This window comes from Carassius auratus, chromosome 38 (genome assembly GCF_003368295.1).
Source record: "Carassius auratus strain Wakin chromosome 38, ASM336829v1, whole genome shotgun sequence".
Lineage (NCBI taxonomy): Eukaryota > Metazoa > Chordata > Actinopteri > Cypriniformes > Cyprinidae > Carassius > Carassius auratus.
Window position 1 is genome coordinate 18,478,583 of NC_039280.1, and position 21,415 is coordinate 18,499,997.

The 21,415-nt window shown below is 39.4% G+C and overlaps 1 protein-coding gene across 1 annotated transcript in view; it reads left to right on the forward strand.

Moving 5' to 3' along the window:
* Positions 1–3,033: 3,033 nt before the first annotated feature.
* mcu (mitochondrial calcium uniporter) overlaps positions 3,034–21,415 on the forward strand; it is a 66,275-nt gene continuing 47,893 nt past the window's right edge. Inside the window, exons 1-2 of the mRNA XM_026224570.1 lie at positions 3,034–3,197; positions 3,312–3,487. Of these exons, the coding sequence (XP_026080355.1) occupies positions 3,368–3,487 (120 nt within the window). The 5' untranslated portion in view covers positions 3,034–3,197; positions 3,312–3,367. The remainder of the gene's footprint in view (positions 3,198–3,311; positions 3,488–21,415) is intronic.

Sequence of the window (21,415 nt, forward strand, 5' to 3'; positions counted from 1 at the left end):
TTTCACAAGATTCAGCTTTAATACAGGTGCTGGTCATATAATTAGGATATCATCAAAAAGTTGATTTATTTCACTAATTCCATTCAAAAAGTGAAACTTGTACAGCTAATTAACTCAAAACACCTACAAAGGCCTTTAAATGGTCTCTCAGTCAAGTTCTGTAGGCTACACAATCATGGGGAAGACTGCTGACTTGATAGTTGTCCAAAAGATGACCACTGACTCCTTGCACAAGGAGGGCAAGACACAAAAGGTCATTGCAAAAGAGGCTGGCTGTTCACATAGCTCTGTGTCCAAGCACATTAATAGAGAGGTGAAGGGAAGGGAAAGATGTTGTAGAAAAAAAGTGTAAAAGCTATAGTACAAGCAACCCTGGAGAGGATTGTGAAACAAAACCCAATCAAAATGTGGGGGAGATTCACAAAGAGTGGACTGCAGCTGGAACCAGTGCTTCAAGAACCACTACACACAGACGTATGCAAGACATGGGTTCAGCTTCGCATTCCTTGTGTCAAGCCACTCTTGAACAACAGACAGCATCAGAAGCGTCTCACTTCAAAAAGGTCTGGACTGCTGCTGAGTGATCCAAAGTTATGTTCTCTGATGAAAGTAAATTTTGCATTTCCTTTGGATATCAGGGTCCCAGAGTCTGGAGGAAGAGAGGAGAGGCACACAATCCATGTTGCTTGAGGTCCAGTGTAAAGTTTCCACAGTCAGTGATGGTTTGGGGTGCCATGTCATCTGCTGGTGTTGGTCCACTGTGTTTTCTGAGGTTTGAGGTCAATGCAGCCATATACCAGGAAGCTTTAGAGCACTTCATGCTTTCTGCTGCTCACCAACTTTATGGAGATGCAGATTTCATTTTCCAACAGGACTTGGCACCTGCACACAGTGCCAAAGCTTCCAGTACCTTGTTTAAGGACCATAGAATCCCTGTTCTTAATTGGCCAGCAAACTCGCCTGACCTTAACCTTATAGAAAATCTATGGGGTATTTGGGATATTGTGAAGAGGAAGGTGCGATATGCCAGACCCAAAAACGCAAAGGAGTTGAAGGCCACTATCAGAGCAACCTGGGCTCTCATAACACCTGAGCAGTGCCACAGACTGATCGACTCCATGCCACACCGCATTGCTGCAGTAATTCAGGCAAAAGGAGACCCAACTAAGTATGGAGTGCTGTACCTACATGCTCACTTCCATTTTTATACTTTTTAGCTTGCCAAGATTTCTAAAAATCCTTTCTTTGTATTGGTCTTAAATTATATTCTAATTTTCCGAGATTCTGAATTTGGGATTTTCCTAAGTTGTCATTTATAATCATCAGAATTAAAAGAAATAAACATTTGAAATATATCAGTCTGTGTGTAATGAAAGAATATAATATAAAAGTTTCACTTTTTGAATGGATTTAATGAAATAAATCAACTATTTGATGCTATTCTAATATATGACCAGCACCTGTATATTATTAGAGATGATTTAATGAGGTAACCCATGATCTCACATGCTAAAAAAAAACCTTACTGGAGTGAAGATTCGAAAAGTCTAGTAATAATTTTTTTTTATTGATGATTGTTTAAAAGGACTTAATTTTGCTATGTTTTTCCATGGTGTCTGCTATTTACAAAGAATGTTTTCAATTATGTTACTGGATATTATCGAGTGGTATATTAAAGCAAATTTCTAGCTATGTGATGCCATTGAGTACTGTTGACTGTATAAGATACCATTTACAATGAAAAGACAACATTAAAGGCCATTTTTAAGTTCAGGCTTATTTTTTGTGGTCATAAAAATAATGGCAAATGGCAGTAAACCCCTCCTTAAGGGTAGAGGAAGAAACTTTGGGAGGAACCAAAGCTCGAAGGTAACTCAAATCCCATCTGACCGACCTTCCAAGAGATCACTCATTGCAAAACAGTTGATAATGTAAGTTCAAAGATAATATTACATTTCGGAGTGGATTTGAAATATTTGGAGATCACCAAAGATTAAACTAGGATGTAAGCAGTTGTCTGAGATTTCTGTAAAATTGTTAATGAATGACATGGTAGATTCATGGGAACTATCAATAACAGCCATCAGTTTCTGGCTGAAGTTTTATGCAAACAATAGTGCAATCCCAAAAGTAAAACCCATGACATCTGTCACTGTGTATAATCTAAATAGTGCCACTGGTTCAGATCAATGCTAAAATAGTGCTTTAGATTGATTAGTGATCTCTTGGAGTAGTAATGGAGTTACAGCCTGCATGCTTTAGAGTCATTGTAGATGAGCACTCAATCATTGGTTGAACTCTGGAATGTGTAGCAACAGTTTACAGGGTGTGAGCTACCATGCAACCTTTGAACAGACAAAAACACACATCTCTGAAAGCCACAATTGTGTTTGGCTGCCTAGGGATCATTTTGAGATCAGAAACAACTAGCCCTACACGAGGACTCAGAGAAGTGTATGCATATGCCAGTAGATTGAATTTCAGTGTATTGTGTTATTGCTTAAAGTGGATTAGGTGCCTTGAAAGAGTATATTAAATGCGGTTTGGCATTTTCTTGTCCTACAACTCCAAAGAACAGTTTGAAGGACAGACTAATAATAGAGACATAATTATATAATGCACAGGGTGGAGCAGTTGCCAAGAAGCAAGAATGAATGACACAGTGACACAATGAAACGTCAGGTAGACTAGGAGATTATTTAAAATAGATTGGCATATCTCAGCAGTGAACAGATGTGCAACTCTCAAAATACATCATTTTGAGAATAAAACATTAAGAATTTGGTGTTGTGGTTTAATAATTCAAGCACAAAAAGATAAATATATGTATTATATAGAGTTAAATGTTGTTTGTTTTCCTTAGTAGAGAAAGAACATTGGAGCGCGAGCGTCCCGCTCTCTCTGATTGGTCGAACAGACCTTCGATTCAAGTTGTCAAAACTACAGAACAGCGCGTCTTCTCATTGGACGAAAAGAGTTCGAAAGCGGTGCCAGCAGGTAACCGCTCGGCCAATCAAAACGCTCCTTTCATGTTGTCCTAGAGACCGTGGTATTTCAGGCTACGACTTCCTTAAACTGACATTTCAGTGTGTGTTATGAGATATAACCGTCGGACTGTGTCAGATTTCACGCTTTAGAAATAAAAGAGCCTTTGCTTCGAACGCGGAACTACAGCAATCTGCTTGTGAAACATTTGTGTAAGCTGTATACGTGTCTGTGCGCGTTTGTGTGTAGTGTTGCGTGTGTGTGTATGAAATATTAGCCCAGCCCAGCAGCCCTTCCTATTTCCCCTCCCTTTCCTCCAACAACAGTCTCAGTCGGTTCGCCCGCAGCACTTGCGTTCTCTCGGCCGGGTTTCACTCCAGAGATGGCTGCGAAAGTGTGTAGATCGGTCCTCCTCCTGTCCCGGAGCAGCGGAGCCGTAGCCTCTTCTGCTTTTCCCGCATTTGGTGTCTCCTCACAGCGACATCATCAGAGCACGAGAACGGTGAGTCCCCGGAACGGAAAGCAACCGAGCATGGGTGCCGCTACCGCTGCTGCTGGACAAGGGGAGGGTTGTGGAGGGAGAGATAAGGGGGCTGGGTTCCTCTCTCTGGTGAGGGTTTGATAAAACAACCCGCCAAGGAAGTGTTTTGGCACGTTTCTGTCCGCATTGAGTGTTCCGTGCATTGCACAGTGATGACCAGCAGTGCTGCATCATTAACCAGTGCACTTTCAGTCGAGATGTACAAGACGTTTACCGGAGGCGATTACACACATACAGCCAGCCCATGTCACAGCTTGATTTGTGTATGCACATTATATCTGAACTTTGCATGCATGCCACATAATCGCACGCGTGCAATCGGATGCGCTCGTGGCGCTTGGGCTCCGTGCATTTCCTTCCAGGATAACCTTGAAAGCAACAGTGGTCTCAACTTTAACGCTGACTCTGAGACACATCATGTTCTCTCCGTGATTGATTACATGGCATTGGACCGCTTCAGTAATTTCAAGCATGCAAAGCGTGTTCTTTCAAGGTTTGCAGAACTGGACGGACTGTGTGTGTGTGTGTGTGTGAGTGAGAGAGAGTGTGTTTGGTTCACTGCAGTGTCCGATTGTGTGTATGTGCACTGAGAGAGAGAGAGAGTGACAGTGCGGCAGGATTCTTGCGTTCACACAGGACGTTGCGTTCAAACGTTTTCAAGACGCATTATAAAGTTGAACTGTTCTTAACTTGACGCGCCGTCTTAAAAACGCAACGCAACGTCCGACGCATGCGTACTCCGAACGGCAAATAAAAAAACAGCGCTGACCTAACACAAGAATGTGTAACGCCCCCCTGCTCGTATGAAGTACTGTCATTGTTGGGTAAAAAGGAGTACGCTCCCTCATGGGCATGCATGTTCACTTCAGTACTTCGTTTAATTATGTCAGTCCTCCTCTTTACTCACACAACCCTCCCTTCCTTTCTGCGGGTGTTTCCCGTTTCCAGCGGCAAGCCTGTGGGTTATCCTTTAAGCAAACTCCAGTGCGCATCACTCAATGGCGCTCCAGCATGTTTAGAAGCTCTTCAGCTGGAAAGAAAACATATGGACAGTCCTTGAGACACCGTCATAGATTTTTATTTACTCCAACCTACATGACTTTCAAATCAAAGTGAGAAAATGTGACGAGGAATGCAATGAGTTTCCTTTCAACAAAGGACTTTGGCATCTCCGTTAAGATATAGCTCTTAAACTTAGCATTATGGTTATGCAATGATATTCTTTAAATTAAACTAGTGGATAGCATGGCTATCTATCTATATCTGTCTGTCTGTCTGTCTGTCTGTCTGTGCGTGTGTATTCTTACAAGCGTTGTACTAAAAATTATTTTGGACAAGCTGCAATTTTGCACCATAGTAATAAAAAAAAAAAAAAAAAAAAAAAAATCTGCCGAAACGATATTGCATTGCTTCTTGTATGTTTTGTGACACTTTCATAGTGATGTTACCAGTGCATTGCGCTAAAAAGGGTCGCCATAATTTTGCTAAGTAAGACTTCTTTTGTTGATCCTCGATCAGCATTACTATCCAAAAATACAGACTTAACCCAATCCCTACCCCTAAACTTTAACGTATCCATAATTTATTCCTAAAATCAGAGGGAAATGATAGCTGATTATCAAGGATGTTTTTTAAAATTATCTCTCAATTCTGATTGGTTGGCTGTGAATGTTGGATGTTGATCCAGGAACAAGTTGTACTTGGTCAAATCACGCTCAACTGCTAAAAGCGTAGTATTTTCTGAAACATCAATGATGAACATGAATTTGGCAACATTTTTCTTCTTGTACATATCATGGCACTTTGGAAATGAAATGCCCAATGAATAATGCTGGGAGGTTAATTCTGTATTGATGTTAAAGGGGTCATATGATGCAGTTTGTTACAGAATGTTACAAGCTCTTGGTGCACGTGCATTGCTGTTCCAGGTGAGCGACCAAGCAAGTTTACCATATCAGTGAACCCATAAATATGAAACCGATTATAGCATACAAATGTCAATACGCAAATTATTCACTATGCTAAAAAATTTTTTGAGGACATAACATAGTATTGAGTATGGAACCATGCAATATTAGTTTTCATAATCGAAAATGCCACTATAGTGTTCATATGGAAACTGCAGTGAATTGTATATGTACAGTATACTTTAAATTCCACGATATGTAAATCTGGTAACCAAACAGTACTATGATAAATACTGGAATTCTGTCTGATTCCATCATTGATGGTTTCTCATCAGGAATTATGTTTTTATGGGTTTGTGGGTTATGTTATTTATATAGGTAAATTGAACTTAAACTAGTATTTGCTTTTGAGATTGCAGCATACAAATAAATCAATTAGTTGTTTACAGAACCATGCCCCTTAGATTGGCAGAGCATCACAACAGCAGACTCTCACATCCTTCTATGAATTAAGCAGTCCCAGTTTGATCATGAAGCTTGCGTGCCTCTATTTATTTCTCTCTAGGCAGTAATGTGTTGTGGCTCTGTTGGTATTTATAGTGTGTTCCCCAAACCATGCATGCGTGGCCTCTTACGGTACTTGGCACAAACCTGTCTGGCTGAGACACTGCAGTGACAGGTCTCTGACAGCAAGGCCATGCTGCCTTCATCTGTTCATCACATGCTAGCTGAGCACCAAGTCTCAAAGCACCCTTTCATCATAAACATCCAAAGCACAGCTGTGAGGTGTTTAACGAATTGCTTCAGAACAATGTTTTCCCTAAGGACTATGCACTTCAGTAGAAATATCAAGGCTTTGAGTGTCTAAAAAGCACTTTGAACCTTAGCTGGACATGAGCAGTGGAGAGTGTCATGGCAAAACAACATCCTCTTGGATCACTAGCGGAAATGTCAGTCACGGTGTCAGATATTTAGCCTCACTCTGAATCCAGGCCCCGGAGATCTGCACTTAACTCTTGTTAGCTTGCTTTTTAATCGGTTCGATGAAAAGTCACCTTTCAGAATTTGGACAAGTATGAAGACTACTGAAGAACAAAGCAATATCTAAAGAAATATGAAACCCTGGTGATCAGATCTGATCACCTGGTGGCAGATCTTTTTAATCGGGGCAGTGATTTAAGTTTACTCTCTTTAATCAAACCTCGAGCATATGCAGCGAGTACGTGTGGAAGGTGAACCAGCTGCAATATAATCCTATGAAGTATAAGTAGTGTGTCCCTTTGCATACCTTAGAGATTTGGTATAAGAAACATGCAGCATTGGTTTCTAGCCCTATGGAAGATCATAAGCTCTTTTTCCAGTCGTAATAGCAATTATACAATGTTCATGCTCATTCAAAATATTCCAGATTAATTACTTGTGAGATCTGTTGTTGGTGTTTAAATGGATGATTACTTACCAGCGATCACATCATGTTGGTAAGTAGTGGATGAAAAGTGTGTGTGTGTGTGTGTGATCAAGAACATCATCAAACCACTAGCTTTCCCATTTTTATTTTTTAAACAAACTGGATATGAATTATATTCCCTTCCCAGTTTGTTAATCCAATTTGGATTTCAGTGGTCCAATTAACTGTTGTCATGATTGACTGGCGGCTTCAGTGATTTCGAATAACAGGAACAGAAGAAGGTTGGTCTAGAGATTGCAACTCTCATTATCCCAGCTGGAAACTAGAAGCTGCAGATAGCAACTCGGAACTGAACCTGCAATCAGTTTCTGATAGTCCTAAATTATGTTTCAGGCTGTTTTGGCTGTGTATCTAAAGTGACAATTGCAACTTCATGACATATTCCTGTGGCTTCATATTTTGTCTACTTTTTATGGTTTGTGGAACAATACTGTGTGTGTTCTGCCTGTCTCTTAAAGGAGCTCTGTGTTATGTTTACAGATTGCTGTTGACCTTAGAAACACATCTATCCTTTACTGTTGGAAACACTGACTAGTTAAAATATGTTTAGGTGCATGTTCATGTTACGTTTACATGACATTTGTGTAGTCAAAAAACGGAAAAGTTTTTCCCTTGCGTATTTAAAAGGTTTCATGTATACACGACAACATTTCCAAAACAGTTCGTTGATGTATATGATGTGGTTGTAATATCGGTGAAGTAAATCCACACTTTGCGGAAGAAGTGTTAGCAAACTCTTGAGCAACAACAGTACCATGTACTCCGGCATTGTGTATGTTTATTTGATTGCCTTTAAAATCAACATTATGTCTACATACCGAACACGTACTTTGCATGCGCATGACATAACCATTTTCAAAGATTCCCGTATTGGGTGTTTACACTGAAACGATAATGGTGCCGTTTTCAAAATATGCGTTTTCAGGCCCCAAGATGAAGTTGTCGAACAGGCAAAACGCATAAAAAGTTCCCTGGTTTTGGCTGAAAACACTGTAGTGTAAATGGCCCCTTACATTTTTACATTTTTTTCCCCTGTGAAGTTTTTTTTTTTTTTTTTTTTTTTTTTTTACAAATTTGTACACAATAAATGGGACAATATTTTAGAGTTTTGTGGAAAATTGACAAATCATTTTTGAATGATTTTAAATGCCGTTAATCATTCAAAATCTTTAGATGCAGTTTTGCAATAGACTATTAGTATTGCATACTAATTTAGGTAGATGTAAACTCTTAAAAGCTCAACATTGTGTCCCTGGGTATCTTAAACACAAAATATTTAAATGAAAGGATTCCAATTATTCATGTGGTTGACAACATCACAAACAGAAGCATGAGGCAGATCTAATACAGTGGAAGTGGACCATAGTATTCATAAAACAGGCGATGAAAAGCACCTACAGGCAGCTTATTAGGTTTTGGAACAGAGCCACTGATTCTGATTAAATTTGTCAAATCACACAATGTATGGCAAATGTAAAGTTCAGCTTTAATTTAAGAAAGACCTTTTCACTTATCCCATATGCAATGTTGTGTATTACAGCCATCTTTAGGTCCATCCCTACTTAATCAGTTTAAGTGTGGAGAGGACAGGGGCATATTTAATATTCTGGGTGACAATATTGAAGGTTATTAGAGCTGCTTTTAGTATAAGTGCTCTTAGATGAAAGCTCAACCTCTTCGCTGCTATTGGGCAGCACACTGTGCTTTCCTACTGCCCGTAGGTGCAAGTCATGCTTAATGCAGGCAGTAATGGAGGCCAGTGTGAGTAATATGGTGATGGATGAGGGAGGCGGTTGGTTACCCCTCTGCTCTGAAGTTTCCCCTAGATTCTCACACTATTACAAAACCTGGCAATCTGATTGGTTGGTGAATATTGGACACACCACAATGTCATTACTTTTGACAGGAAAACAAATCTTTCTGTTCATCGAGGATCTGCATCAGCTGGGTAAATCAGGCTTTTAGGCGAAGGTCATCCGAGCTAAGATTCCATTCGGATGGAAGCAGTATGTTGAACGTTTACTATAGGTTGATGTAAGTACTGAATTGATGCATTACTGGGTTGGTAATTGTTTTTACATGTGCTTTTGCATGTGATGTGCTTTATACACATAATATGTTTGTAGGTTTGCTGTGATGCATATTTCTAGCCATTGAAGGTCATATTTCCAACCAGTACATCCGCACCCCCTCTGCTTCTATCACTTCTGCACCTGCTTTCACGTGCTTCTTTTTATCTAAAAAACAGGCAATGATGATGTTTGAGTGTTAGTTAGCCTATAACTCGTTTTTGACATGCTTCCAGAATTTCCAAAGTCAGTGTGAAATTGTGAATGCAAGTAAAATATGGAAGACTAATATTAATATTCACTAAACAAAAGTAAATCATTTATGTGAACATTATTTATCTCGTTGACTTGAAGTATTTGTCAATGATATCACTATTGATATATGATATGTGTTTTCAGAGTAATTGTGAGTTTACTTGTTTTATGCAGTTATTAAGAAAAAAATGACAATTGAGATATGGAGCGCATACAAACTACAGAACAAGGATTCAAGTATGCAGCATTATCAAATAAGGATTCAAGTGAACGCTGAGAAATAGAAGCATATTTTGACACCAATGTGTTCACTTTGCATTAAAACCTTGTTGGTACAGGCATTTTAAACCGACAAGTGAATTTGACACATGCAGCAACATTACTGCATGGGATGAACACTGATGTTTTTGTAAGTCACTTTTGAAATCTCTGGTTAAGTCTGTATTCGGCATGACTGCACAGAGTATCTGGAAATGAACCGATTTGCATTGATTGCATCATAAAGGCTTGCATATTACTGAGGTTTTGAGTGAGATTACTTTATTAGCCATTTGCATTTCCAGCCCATGTCACTCTTATGAGAGGATTTTTATGGCTTGTATCTTGTTTGCATGCACTGCCTAGTTAGCCATAGCATTACAAGGGTGTAACCACTATTTACCTTTTCAAAGACCCATGCCACCTTCCACCTTTTACTTTCCCCTCCTTTTTTGTTCAAAATGGTCATGTGGAGCTAATTAGGGTGGATTTATTTATTTAGAACTTTTTATATTTTGGTTTTCTTCTCAGTGTTGGTTTGAAGTCCAAACTTATGGAGGTTTGTGAGAAGCCCCTGTGTGGGATGTGCAGAGTTAACAGTGAAGGGCATTGACATTTGCAGGCTTATGTTTGTTTTGCAAATAAAAATGTAAGGGAGACACCGTATACAGCGTTCTGCGCAAAAGGACTCACTTTGTTGGGGAATGTTACCGAGACCCTGATAGCTTGTCTCCAAGGTCATAGGGGCTGGATTTGGAATTTAGAAAGTACTTAAATGTACCCAAATCTAAAGTGAAACCATCACATTTTGGGGGAAATAAGTGGAGAAGTGACACACAGTGACCTTGGTAGATGGTTTTGTGGTGGATCCGTTGTAATGTCAACAGTTCATGTTGTGTGAAATACTTCTTCCTTGTATTTCAATGTAAAAGGCCACATCCTCATCTTCAGTGAATGTAACGCACACAATGGGCAGACAGAAGGAAGATTGAATTAAATTAATGTTAAAGTATTACATCGCATAATAATCTGAAAAAAAAAAGAAACTCTGTCATCATTTAGTCACTCTTATGTCATTCCATCCAAACCTGTATTTAGTCCAAAAAGAGAAATGCTGACAGATGTACTGGTTACTCCCCCCCTGAATTGAAAGTGAATGAGGATCTGGGCTGAGCTCCAAAGTAAAAAAAGGGAATAAATATATGTTATAGAGACATGATCAAGGTACTCCATGTAACTTGTGCATTATATAAAGTTTCTAAAGACTGATATAAACTTCGTGTGGGGAAACAGCCCCAAATTCAAGTAATAGTCCTGTAAATTTGCACCTATTCTGTAGCAGAATTCTTGCATATTACAAATGACCAAAGTTTGTTTGGTCTCATTGCATTGATGTTGCAACATATTTGATGTCATATGTAAGGTGTTGTGCCTAAAGATGCCTTGCTTGGATACAGACAGCAGGAGGCCAACTTTTCAGGAAATAATGACTTAAATTTCAGCTCATTCATCATAAAAAGCTGTCATAATGGTAGGATCAACAATGTGGATCATTAAATGGACAGGAGTAGCTGGTACATTCTTCAACATTTGTCCATTTGTGTTAAAAAAGGGGGAAAAAAAGAATGGGAAAAGGAGGTTTTCTGTGGGTGGACTGCCCCTTTAAAGTTTTACTCCTCAGTGAAGCGTGTAAACAGCTTTGAAAACTTCCACAGCAAGTATAAGTCACCTTCATCGAACCTGTTTTAGTCAATCGAGAGTACGATGACAAAGGTTGCATGCTTAAAGATGAATAATCATTAACGGAGGGGTTAAGGGAAATCTTTACTTGCATATTGTACTCGGCTAAGTAGTGCAATTAAAATTTCACAAACAAGCCCTGGCATCCACGTGATGACCTGAAATCTGTGTTTACACTGTAAAGAGTTACCACAACAACAGTGCTCTGCCAGATTTACCGTGGAGAACTTAGAGAGAGCTGTAAACAAACAATGTTGTGTTTCTAGTCGATTACCCCGACTGGCCATTTCTTCAGCATTCAGTAGACAAATGTGAAACCCAAAACCACAGGCTTCTCTGTGACTTCATACCGGCTATCTGATCTGTTTGTGTTTTTGGTTTAAAGAAGTGTGTGTGTGTGTGTGTGTGTATTTGACTCCGATATCCCAAGGACACAGTTGCTCTGCAAGCTCCCATCTGACTTCCTTGTCCTGCCAGGCCTGTCGTGGGTGTCTCGGTGGGCTGTCTGCACCATGACCTCCTCCCCCATTGAGTAAAACGGGAAAGGGAGGGGAGGCACACTCTGTGGAGCTAGATCACGTCCACTTAAGCTTTGCATCACAACAGGAAATCGATATAATTACACAGAAGCTAAGCATGTTGGGTAATGGGGAGGTTGTTTAGGAGAAAGGTGACTGAGGAATGAAATGAAAAGAATGAGGAAAATTTTACCCAGTGGAAAACCAAGAAAAGCAAAACCATCCTTCAAACTGATCTGTTCGCCTTTGGGGCATGATTTTATTAACTGTAACAAAGCAGACTCACTGTGCCTCCTCTGGGGATGTAAGATTGGAAAACTAAAGCTTAGACAACGACGTGCGGATTCGGCCTATTCGGATGTGCTTTCACATGTGCATTAGTTTGAGTTAGACTGTAGGGTAAACTTGGTAGTGGACAAGAGTTTTGATTCACATCATCTTTAAAGTTACTGCTGAGAGTGTATGATTATCCTGGCATCCCATGATTTTCCGTCAGAGATTGTGGCTTCTTTTATGTAGTCTTTGAAAGGAACTCGTTGCTTTAGATCAGATCCAAAACTTTCCTTCTAATTCACTCTTGTTACAGTTTATGGTCACATGGTGCTCCTGTTCTTTTTATTTATTTATTTATTTATTTTTCTGCGCTTCAAGTGACTAGGAATAGGTGGGAAAAATTAAAAACAGATTCCCCTTCCAAAATCCTCTCCAAAATCTTGCCTTTAGCAAATTGGTATGAGGCTGAGATTCGCCCACATTTACCTCATGATATCATGATACATTAGTCACAATGCTTCATGGTATAATTATTTAAGAGCAGCTGAAACCTGTGAGAGACAGAAATTAATCTGCCAGATCGGTTTTTAACATCTGTTGAATGGTTTTCAGCACAATATGCTGCCTCAGATTTTCAGACTGCTTAATGTTGGTTTATCATCTATTAAACCTGTACTTTTAACCTTGGTTACGCAACAGTATACACTTGTAATATTGAGTGTATAAAGTGTGAAACAATGTTAGAATGCAAATAGGGGTTTAAGATTTTGAAGCCCCAAAAACTGCCGCCATATATCATAAAAAGTGCTCCACTTGAGTCCGGGGGATTTAATAAAGGCCTTCTGAAGTGAAATGATGCATTTGTTTGACAAATATCAATATTTAAATCTTTATAAACCGTAATTGCTAGCTTCGCTAACTGTTGTACCTCCGTTTACAAGAGAGTGGCATTCCAGTGGATGATGTAGGATGTAAGCAAATGTTGTAGGATTTTGATATAAACCAAGAAGAGACTGGTTTTCTTTTGCTTTAAAGGGGTAATCGGATGCAAGATTCACTTTTACATATTGTTTGAACTGAAAATCAAGCCGTTCTTAGAGTCAGAGTGATGCAGACCCTGGCCACTCCCACGATTGTTGATTGACAAACTGATGCTGAGCTGAACTGTCATCAGTCCACCATTGTTTTGATGCCACAGCGGTTGTAGAGAACAATGTCTCCTAAGCGATTGAGGTGTTTGTTGCTGGAAGTAATAATGAACATAGCATCGTCAGCATTTATTCTCAACATTTGATCCACATTTGAAGAAGCAGTGGAGTATGTTTGTTTTTTAAGGGAATTTGTCCTCCAATCTACCTAAATGTGTATTTTTACGTGAAACAGTCCTGATCCAGTTTCACCTCCAGAAGAAGTGATTATAAGTTTATGAATTTTGCAAATCGCCTTTCCTAATAATGTGATAGTTAACAATTTTCATGACAAATGCGGCTAAAGTTTAAAGTCTCCCAGATAACTGTGCATCACCCTATAGAGGGAAATTTTAACCAAAGTATGTTATAGACTTTTCATTAAGACCTTAAAGAATCATATCAACTTGTGGAAAATAGGCATCCGATGACTCCTTTAAACAAAACTTGGTTCTCGTGAGCCTAGCATATTCTCACTACGTCCTACCTCATCCATTAGAATGCCACTCTCTCATGAACATGCGTACGACAGTTAGTGGAAGATAACTGTAAAAATGTTCATTTTAATTGCCATTTAGTCAATTAGACCACAAAACCACCATGTTTGTCTTAATGACAGCAGTCAAATTAAAATTGATTTTCTTCTCTTGTGTATGTAGAAATCAACATGGGTCCTCCATGCAGAATCCAAAACATCCAAGAGGCAAGTTTGCCATGTACAGAAATATTACACTGTCCCAAGACAGGAACTTTTAATTTGCCTGTTGTCATTAAGACATGGTGTTTTGTTATTCTACATGATAGGGCTTGTTTAGGTCACTGTGGTTGGTTGAAAGTGTTTTTAAAAGATAGAGATCTCCCAAAGCTCCTAATTGTCAGACCTATATGGGTTAGCTGTAGTACTATCATATGAGCCTTTTCAGAAAAGCAATTGTTCATGATGTCCATGTAGCCGAAGGTTAATTTGTTCTGAAGGAAGGTACTGACAGTATCTGCTGGACTCCACATGGCTTTCAGTACTATCCTTCTAAGCTTTCCATTATACTGTATGTTATATGAGCAGTCATAAGAATAAGTGCTTCAAGCAGCTCTCATGGTAGAACCAAAGTGTGTGATATAATGAGGTCAGTTGTGCACCGCTCTCATCCTTAATTCAACATGTGCCGCTGTGTGTGTGCTGAGCAATGGTGCTCCTGATGTAGATGACTCAGCTTCCCACTGTTTCATTACTCTGTAGCCGCACAGTGCCCCTGAGTTGAACATTGGGTCTCACATTGGACCTCATTGAAGAAATGTTCAGGGGTTTCATTTATAAACGTTGCATACGCACAAAATGGGCATAGAAACATGCGTGCACAATTTTCCACGCACATCGTGATTTATAAAAAATAAACTTGCCGTAATATGTACGGACCAATATTTTTATATATTTATTATAAAACATAACAAATGGCATTATAGTCCCCATCTCATATTTCCTTAATGTCTCTGTGTTAAACATGGTGTCACATGTAGGGAATAAGTATGGAAATTAAATGCAGATGAGGTTATGCATAGTAAAACTAGGCGTTTTAAGCTCCATATATAGTGATTTCGGGGAGGAGACGAGGTGGAAATGCACGTAAACACAATCTTCCACTGATTGGGATTTAAAAAGGGATTTTGCTCTGGTTCTGGTGCAAAATCTAGCTTTTGTGTCTACATAACCTTTCAGGATGAAATCTATGGAGAGTTTTTAAAATGAGACCCCAGAGCTTTATCTGGGAATCATTCATGATACCATTCTTAAGAAGAAAAAAAAAGTAATTTATGCAGAATCAACCACATTCATACGCTTTCAAAATTTACAGGTGAAGAAGACAGGACCAGGTTTAAAGCAAGTGCATTGTCCATTGAGAATGTTCTTTGCAGCTGAATTGAAAGAGTGAACCAAAGAGATCACCTCCATTCCAAACAACTTGCTATTAGCAAATTTAGCAAGCGATAATCTGATATGAATCTTGCAGGAATTCTTGTCTATTCATATAATTTAGATTTCATTTCGGTGATCTTGATTCAAGCTAATTTGCATTTCAAATTAAATGCATCAAACAAGAGAGACTATTTATTGTCAATTATTTATTTGTTTCTTCTGCATTTGCTCAACACAAGTTGAATTGGCATTTTTTTGTGTCCTTGTTAGCACCCGCCTCCCATGATAGAATCACTGGTTCTCATCTCACTTAGCGAGTGATGGGAGTAGAACCGGAGGGGTTACATTGGTGCGGTGACCCAGATGGGAGTGCGGTTGGACACCTGTGCCAGTGTAACGGTGGCCATTTTCTAAGAGCTCACTCCCCTGATCTCAAGAGGGGCACTAGTGACTGAAGCTAGAGAGTGCAGTTTTTAGCTTCCTTGTTCCACCTCCAATTGCTGGAAATTCTTGACTCGACTGGTTTAGGTCACATTCCACTTTATTCCTTCTTTCTTCATTGCTCTCTGTTTGCAAATATAATGGAATATGAACAGGAAAATCTTGACTAATTTATATTCTGTCATACTACTCTGCCCTAGAAGATAGATAGTAGGTCATTCAAGGGATGAATGCCATCTTGGAGAATTATTGGCATGGAGACTATTTTCAACTGTTTGTAAAACAATTGATTTGTTTGGTGATGCGTTAAGTTTAAGCCCCACAGTGAACCGTAACTGGAAATGAAAACGGGTATTGTAATTGCAAGCATGAGGTTAAGTTGTTTGTTGCCTTGGTTAGTAGAGGGTTAAGGCACAATTGTGTTGTTTGTCAAATTAGTCTTTGGGGAAAACAGCCTGTTTGATGGGGGAGTATGCGCTGTGGATCATCCTGTCAGCCTTGGCTTTTGAGCAGGAGATTTGCAGCCCTGCTCATAGTGATACTGGCATTCCCACTACCACTGATGGATGAATAAACACACTTTTACTTTTGCATGCTTATTCAATTTAATCTACCAGATTGTTTTTGGCATGGCATATAGTATTGATCATTTAAAGTATCTGAACGTCTGTAAAAAATATAGCATAGCACATCCATAATTTGAATGTTTTCATAATGATACAAGGTTAATTTCACTGTCAAAGTGCATGCATTCTTAAGCTCCTGTAAATAGAAGTACTAACACTTTGGGGTTATGGTTGTCAAATGTGTGACTTCTCTGTGTGTTTTGCATGGTAATCACTGGCTAATGTTGTGGACATCTAGTTGAATAGTAAAATAAGTAGCCATGCGAGCTCTAGTGCACACAAACACAGAATTTGCCGTGCATGATTCTATGTGTCACAAGGGAAATGAACACAAAGGAAAACCCTGACATGCTCATTAATGGCCCGAACAGTTAATTCTCAGATGGGTTAAGTAGGCAGAACAGACTGTGTGAGGGTCACCCTGGTGTAAACCGTCACATCAAGTTTCCTTAGCAACTGGTAAACCACTAGACTGTTGCAATATACTGCGACCTTCATTCTGAAACCGAGGAGATGTAGAACGTAAGGGCTAAGACACAGTGGGTAATCCAATGAGTCTGTGTTTACATGCACAACAAATGCTAATAACAGGTAATGTAAAATAATGGTAGCAGAGCAAACCTCGGTACATTTACTAAAAAAGCCTGAAACTACAGATGCACTCTGTGCAGTAATACTAGTTTATACAAACTATACATTTATTCACAAAGACAACCTCTTCCTCAGACAGCAGTTTTGTTTTTGGATAAGAGACAAAATGACCATTGGTAAACTGATCCAGTTTTAAAACTGCAAATCAGCACTAGGTTACTGTAACCCAGCAGGCTTGGTAGTTTGTGAAGAGGTACATCATTTGTGAGAAATGCACCTAGCTGATGGGGCGTTTTATAGCTCAAGCTACACCAGTTAATACCCCACTGTATACCTCAGTGTGCACTCACTCCATATTTTTACACTTTAAATTATTCAGTTCTGTTTGCATTCCGTTGCACTCACCTAATCATAGTGTGCAATATCATGTATATTGTGCAGTATTCCAGTGCAATCACTGTCCACCGACTGGAGCCTTTTGAATGCAAACAATGCATACTTTTCTGTCACGTGTCAACTGTGCAATACAGTATTGAGTACATGAGGCTTACATTTGTATGCCATGTTTGCACTTTTGTGTGTGTGTGTGTGTGTATGTGTGTGTTGCTTTTCTTTGTATTGTATTGTTAATGACATACTATTATCGTTAACTGTATTGCAGATGTAGATGCTTAGATGTTTTTGCACTAAGTTACATGTGACTGCACTGTTAAGATTGCTCAAATATCAGTACACTTGTATATTGGCAATAAAGAATCTTGAATTTCTACTGTCATTGAATCCAGGGCTGGACGATATATCTAACAATATGATCATGCGCATCTAGTCAGTAAATCTGGTTCCGTGATTGGCGCTAAATCGCCATCATCTGCTTTCAAATGAAGCGGCACTTAATAGACCGAGCTGTTGATCACTGACAAGCTACGCAATATCGCATTCATTATCCCAGATTAATCGCTTTTGATAAAGAGCGCAATATTGCGTAGCTTGTCAGTGATCTACGGCTCTGTTTATTAAGCGCCTCTCCATTTGAAAGCAGCTGATGGCGATTTAGCGCTAATCACAGAACCAGATTAACTGACTAGATGCGCATGATCATATCGTTAGATATATCGCCCAGCTCTAATTGAATCTAAACCGAGCCGTGGGTTACACAATACTACCAAACACTAATAACATCAAAATTACCCAACAGGCTAAACCCAGGGTGAAAAAAAACCCAAACCAGTTTTAGAGGGTAGTCAAATGATTTGGAACTGTTCTGCAGTTCATGATGGTTGCAATGGACCACTCTTCTCCACTGCTTCATATTTTCAAAGTGTATCACGTTTCAAGTGCTGAGCCGACAAATGGATTTTCTCTATAGCTCTGCAGTCTTGATTGGTATTTTTGATCTTTCTAAAAGAGGAACAGAAGGAAAAAAATCAAGGTAGGAGTAAAAAGAGAAAAACCGAGTAAATCTATAGCCAGGATCAGTGCTTCTGACAGAACCCCTCAGTGCCCAAATCTCTGGTTCACCAGGGTATCCTTGAGGATTCCCTCTTATTACCCAGACAGAAAACAGACACGTACAAACAAGATTTGTTTCACTGGCAAATTACTGAGCCTGCGGCGACTCCACAAAGGCATGCAAATCTAGACTGAAGTGTTCCACGCGCAGCTCGAAAGAAAAGTATGAACATTCAGGGCAAGCTGCTTTCAGGTGGGCAAGGAGAAAAGAGACGGCATTCACAGCGCCTGTGACCTCACACTTTTCCCAGTCACCATGGAGTTGCTGTGGAAACACGGTGCTTTTTCAGGAAGATCCAATTCAGCCTGATGAAATGCACCCACTCTCCCTTCATCTATGTGTGATCTGTGAAATATTACAGCCAGCTGATCGGCACTAACACCTTACGTTAAGAGCTCTGGCAGTTAGCCTCTCAGGTTGTTGTCAAGGTGTACTCTAACATGCTGCTGTAGTCTTAGTCCCAGACTAATGTGGTTTTGTATTGACTTACTCATCAAGCCCATATCATATTTTCTTTTCCGAGTGATTGGATTGTATAGCCCTACATCAATACATCACTGTGATTCAGTGAATCTTTCTCTATAATAAAAAAAAAACTATAGTGTGGATCAAGTGCTCTTCAAAAAGGACTTCAACAAAGTTGTCTTAAGTCAAACATTTTTCCATACAAAAATGAACGAACAACTCTTAGGGAAAGAAAATGGCATCTGTAACCAAGATTTAATCAAGATCTAGATTTTTCAAGCATGGGGTTTGTAAAGGAGTCAGGAGGTACTATTTAAAAAACGTTGCCTTTCTGTTCACTTAGAATAAATGTTTGTTGAAGACTGTTTCAATGGGAATTTTTTTTTTTTTTTCACAAGAAGTTGCATAACATTATTGCATAGCCAATGGAGTATCTGATTTTTTGGGGTAAGTCTCAAGTAAAAAATGTGGGTTGGCTTCTCTGTCAAGGTCAGAGTGCTAAGTGCTATCCAGCGACCAGTAACATAATCAGAGCTTTCTGCAGTGCAGGACTAATAACGGACTCAAACGCGGTCATAAAAAGACCTCTTCTCCACTTGAAAACTCAACTAATTGACCATTCACACTCCTTATGGGGCTTGTCAGGGGCCAATAAGTATAGGCTGTTTTCATAAGCTGAGATGAATTGATCACAGATACACAAACCTACACACATTGGGTTGTGGGAAATTCAGAATATAGGATTTTGGTTCCCACAGTTCATGTGAAATAAATTGGCCGCACTTAAACAGAGAGATCCAACAAACATCTTATACATATATATAATTTTATAGTGTATAGCTAGCTGCTTTCTTTAATCATCTTAGATTGAACTGAAGCAGCTAGCGGCAGGATATGTTCTTGTGGAAGAACAACTTGAGCCTTGAGAATGATCTGCTAATAGAGGTGCATGAGAGAGGGTGAATGAGAATGAGATGTTAAAGAGGCTTTCAGGAAGCAACTGTCTAATTCCCTGTTTAGCATACGACAGAGCCGCTCTTTGCTGTCAGACGGTTTACTGGCATCTCTCCGCCATCTGTCTTTGTCCACTCTTTCTTCTGTATGTCTGTCTGTCTGTCTGTCGCACCTCCACACACACACTTTCTCCTAATATTCACTGTCGATTCCTTTCCACGTGACCTGCTTTGTAAAGTTGCGAAAGTTGCGGCGGGAAGACAACCGGACAATATAATCTTTTTTCTTGTTTTTCCCAGCAAAAGGGCATACTTTGAAAATGTCAGGAAAACAGTAAAGAAAATGTCAATCAAGAGTAGAGAGAAAGTAAAAGGTAATTTGCTAAAATGAGTGGAGGCGTTGTTTTCAAGCTCAAAAATGTCCCTTGTAATTGCTTGACATTGTAAGGACCTCTGAGGTTTACAGGGCTCTTACAGGCTTTGTTTATCTTTTAGTGACCGCAGCTCTGCAGCATATGCCCATTTTTTCGCCTTTGAGAAAATGTTAGTGTGAACAACAGGTGTAAATATGAATGACAATCTGAATTTTATATCATTCCCCTACATTTATTAAAGTGTGTCGACTAGAATGGGCACTCCTGCAATCTCTGTGTATCTTTTGTAGGGCTGCCAAGTTACGGGTCTTTCATTATGAATGAAGAACCAAAGTAATTTATATTTGTTTCTTCATGGGCAGCCAGTTTAAGAGTTTTCCTATCTCAGTTATTGAGCCTACTGAGAGAGTACGTTGGGTTTCTCTACTATTTGCTGGGGGTATTGAACTCTGGGTCTCTGTCATTCTTACAGAATACAGCATACGCGTTTAGTTTTTTTCTCTCAGATATCCTAGTATAAAACATTTAATGGACTTTACTGTACATTTATGGACTGATAGTTCATCCATATTATCGACAGACGTCTGCCCATTGTACAGCCACTGGGGTGCACCAGTCCATTTGGAAATAAAGTTGTTGTAACTGCTGTGAAACTACTAGAATTTTATATCTGAATTTTTAAGTTGGTCTTCTAGTGTAGAATAAAGTATTTCTGATAAAACCTTTTAAATAGCACTTAAAATCGAAACAAAAATTGGCTTTACATGTTGGTCAGAAAGATTTTTCTTGTTTAAAAGTAGGTGGTTCTCAAACAGATTCTTGAGGTTTTGGCAATGTCCCACATTGCACATTATTGCACCACAATACACCTACATGCCTGTTTGAGATAAAAGCACAGACTGTTCAGTATGTCTTGAGGTGTCCAAACTTGCTCCTGGAAGGCCACCTTTATGCAGAGTTTATCCTCAGTATTTCAGATCAGTAAAAGTTTGTAGTAATCAAGATTTACTGGGTTCAGGTATGTTTAATTACAGTTGGACCCAAGTACTGCAGGAAGATGATATTTCATGAGATAAACTGGATAACCCTTGTGCTTGAGATTAGCATTGATTAGTTGTGTTTGATGAGGATTGTAGCTAAACTCTGCAGGACAGCGGCCCTCCAGGACCGAAGTTGCCCAGCCCTGATCTCTGCTACGTCCGAAAGCTCTAAAATTCTAAGGCAAGAAGGCATCAAGGCATGTCCAAACTCAAATTTTGCTTTACTTCTGATCTCCGGACAATTTTGAAGGCAACATAGATGGATCCTTCTCTGCCTTTGATATCCCAAAATCCTGTGCATT